At 43.5% G+C, this 3581-nt stretch overlaps 1 protein-coding gene across 2 annotated transcripts; it reads right to left on the bottom strand.

Annotated features, from left to right (window-relative positions):
- Positions 1–347: 347 nt before the first annotated feature.
- Positions 348–3061, bottom strand: LOC107758194 (inhibin beta B chain-like). 2 transcript variants are annotated; one of them, XM_016575871.1, is made up of 3 exons: positions 2863–3061; positions 2392–2823; positions 348–1192 (listed from the first exon to the last, which is right to left on the bottom strand). In XM_016575871.1, the coding sequence occupies exons 2-3, from the start codon at positions 2774–2776 to the stop codon at positions 423–425; spliced, it is 1155 nt and encodes a 384-aa protein (XP_016431357.1). In that variant the 5' UTR covers positions 2777–2823; positions 2863–3061; the 3' UTR covers positions 348–422. The 2 variants fall into 2 exon arrangements, with proteins under 2 accessions (XP_016431357.1, XP_016431356.1); XM_016575870.1 differs by having other exon boundaries at positions 2392–3060.
- Positions 3062–3581: the final 520 nt, after the last annotated feature.

Consider the following 3581-nt stretch of genomic DNA (forward strand, 5'->3'; position numbering starts at 1 on the left):
GGGTATATACATTGTATGTGTCAAAATTATTGATTTTTCTTTTATGCCAAAAATCATTAGGATATTAAGTAAAGATCATGTTCCATAAAGATAAAATTGTAAATTTCCTACCGTAAATATATAAAAGCTTCATTTTTGATTAGTAATATGCATTGCTAAGAACTTCATTTGAACAACTTTAAAGGCGATTTTCTCAATATTTTGATTTTTTTGCACTCTCAGATTCCAGATTTTCAAATAGTTGTATCTCAGACAAATATTGTCCTATCCTAACAAACCATACATCAATGGAAAGCTCGTTTCATCCCCTATGACTGGTTTTGTGGTCCAGGGTCACATAGTAGGATGCCTTGAGGGTGAGTACATCACGGGCTCATTTTCATTTTTGCGTGAACTAACCCTTTAAGTCACGTAATTGTTCTTTATGTGCACCCGCAGGACTCGACGATCATGTCCGGGATGTCGGTCTTCACGATGGTGTGCTGCGAGTTGGAGTAGACCATGGAGAGCGGCCGTCTTTGGATGGGAACGCAGCAGGACGACACGGCCGTGTGGATGCCGTTAGCCTTCAGTTGACTGAAGACGGTGGCGTGGAATGAAGAGGCGATGCCGGGCGAGCCGGATAAATGCTGCGGACACTGTCCCATGCAGTAGTTCATATGGTAGCCCTCAGGCGCTATGATCCAGTCCTGCCACTGTATGTCGCGGAACTTGATGTAGAAGTCTTTTTTGCAGCACACACTCACGTCGTCGCCGCATTGCAGCGAGCGTTTGCTCAGCGCGTGTTTGTTGGTGTCTTCACGCAACTGCACCTGCGCGACTAGGAACGGCTGGTGCGAGGAGTCGCCGGATGCTTCGTGACTGCACAGGTTTCGACCGCTGTCTTCGCAGTGCACCTCTAGACGGAGCCTCCGCTGACCGCCGTCCAGAAAGGCCTGCAGGGCGCCGGTGACCGGGAACGTGTGCCATCCGCCTCGTGACACATCCACGCTTCTCTGGAGCAGCAGCGTGCGATTAGCGCCGCTTGACGCCGGCAGGGAGATTTCTGCGTTTACACGGCCGCCGTGATGAGGCGCATCGGCTGGACGCACGTAAAGCCACAGCGACGACTGCAGCACCTGAACGCTGTGACCTTTCTCCTGCAGGAACTGGAACGACAGACTGGTGTCGGTGCCGGCAGAAACCCGGTCATCTGGAGAGAAATCAGACACAGGTGCTTAGAAGAAGTGCTTATTTTGCGAGCGGAAGTAAGATGGTTTTTTGTGAATGTGCCAGACACTGTAAAAAATCAAAAGTTGAGAAAACTTAAAAGTTTAAGGCAACCAGCTTCAGTAGATTTTTTTGTGTTTTATCAACTTGTTGTTTTCAGTTTATACAACAAAAAGTTGAGAAAACTCAAAAATCTCCTACAAAAACGAGTTGAGAAAACTTCTGCTGAAGCTGGTTGCTTTAAACGTTTACATTTTCTCAACTTTTAGATTTTTTACAGTGTACGTAAATAACTATGCTATAAAAATATATATATTTTTAAAATTGTAAATAAAGATTATAGAAAAGATTTTATAAGAAAATTATATTATTACAGTCTTTATACTTCACAATTTCATGTTTAATTCGTTTCAATTTCGTTGTAATTCATTTTTTAATTTAAAAAGTAATTTTTGAGTGATTTTTTTTAAAATAACAAACTGCAATCTGTTTATGATTAATGAAAATTATTTTATAAATTAAAGTTATATGATGACAAAAACAGTTTGCATTATCAAGCAGCATAACCACTGATTTTGTACAGCTAAAATAACTAAGCCATAATACCGGAAGTCCAGCACATTCCTATTACTAATGGCCACGCCCACTCTTAAGTCAAAAAGGAGGTGGATTGGAACAACATTCTAATATTTAGTTCACATGCAGTTTTCAGCGTGTAGATATGTATGTAAAATGTTTAATGTATAGTTTGCACGTGCTCGAGGTGTGCAGGTACCAAACGTTTAAAAATGCTTTTATGAACGATTTAGAGGCACAGAGAGTCAGATGTACCCACCTTTTAGTTTGTAGATATGTATATAACATTGTTTAGCGTAATTTCAGTATTTTCATAGTTGAAGAAACTGGATCTGAATATGCTTTCTGCCTGGTAAAACCAATATTTACATACGGGGGCGTGTGCGCTTAACAATTTACAATCAACTTTTATGAACGACTTATATGTCAGATGTACACACCTTTCAGTTTGTAAATATGCATATACTATATTTTAATGTATAGTTTGTTTTAACCTTCAAGAACGCATGTTAAGTCGTTAGTGTGAGGATTTGTGCGCACTTACCAATTTACACTGAACGTTTTAAGAATGCTTCTATAAACGGATTATAAGTCAGATGCACTCACCGACATCAGCGAAGCTCACTATCTCGTATGCCTGGCTACTGGTGCGCGAGTTGGGCACGTTATTGTCCAGCTCCAGCGTTCCGTCTTGTCTGACGCGGCCCGCGTGCAGCTTGCGCAGCGCCGTCATGAGCGCGGCACGCGGCACCGTCTGCGTGATGTTCGGCCTCTCCCGCAGGTGAAGCTTGCTCAGGATCTGCTGTTTTGCTATCTCGACCAGGTAACGCTCCTCCGTGCCCTTCTCCATCGCAGGCATGCCGCACGTCGGGCAGCCGGTGGCAGCCGCGCTCGTTCCATTCACCGTAAACGCGCTCAGCACCACCAGCGTGGACAGCACCGCGGACGCAAGCCCGCACAGGTGCACCCACGAGAACGACACCAAGAACATGTTGCTCGTTTGAGTCTGACAGAGTTCGGAGAGACGCGCACTAGCGAGTGGATGGAGCGGAGTGAGCCGCACCTGAGCACTCAGAAGTGGGGTAATCCATCAAAAGTTGTGACACGTTTAAGGGACGCACCAATGACGCGCAGGTGAGCGACACGCTGTTGGGATGCACATCATGCACACTCCTCACTGAAGCATATATATAGCTCTGCTGGGGTTAATCATTAGCGCGAACAAATAAACATAGACACTTACAGTGCCACGTCGAGACGCGGCTGCCCAAGCGAAGTCCAAACTCTCACCTCTGTCCCAGTGACCCCCAACATTGAAACCCTAAAGCATCCAAACCAAACAGATCACTAGACAACACGAGATCGGTAAATATGACGCAAGCCCGGCTGTCTCAGTGTGGTGCAGATGCAGATGCGCAGCGCATCTCTTCATGCATTGACTAGTGTGTGCAAAAACTCTTCCAGTTGGCTGTGTTTATCTTAAATGTCCCAAACTATGACCATTAAAGGGGTAGTTCACCAAAAATGATCGTTTTGCATCATTTACTGTCGTTCCAAATCTGTTTAGATATTTTGAAAAAAAAAGTATCTTTTAGTGTCCGTACAGTGGAAGTCAATGGGGTCTAATGTTTGATTCCCAATGTTCTTAAAATATGATCTTGTTATATATTATATACATAGATGTGTGTTCATTTATTAAGAGGACAGTAAAATAAGAAGTGCCAGAGTTCCAGGATTGCCTAGTACTGTAAGTCGAAAATTGTAATAGATTAGTTTAAGAATTTACTTTTCCAAAA

Source organism: Sinocyclocheilus rhinocerous, unplaced genomic scaffold (genome assembly GCF_001515625.1).
Source record: "Sinocyclocheilus rhinocerous isolate Xijiao unplaced genomic scaffold, SAMN03320098_v1.1 scaffold203, whole genome shotgun sequence".
Classification (NCBI taxonomy): Eukaryota; Metazoa; Chordata; class Actinopteri; order Cypriniformes; family Cyprinidae; genus Sinocyclocheilus; species Sinocyclocheilus rhinocerous.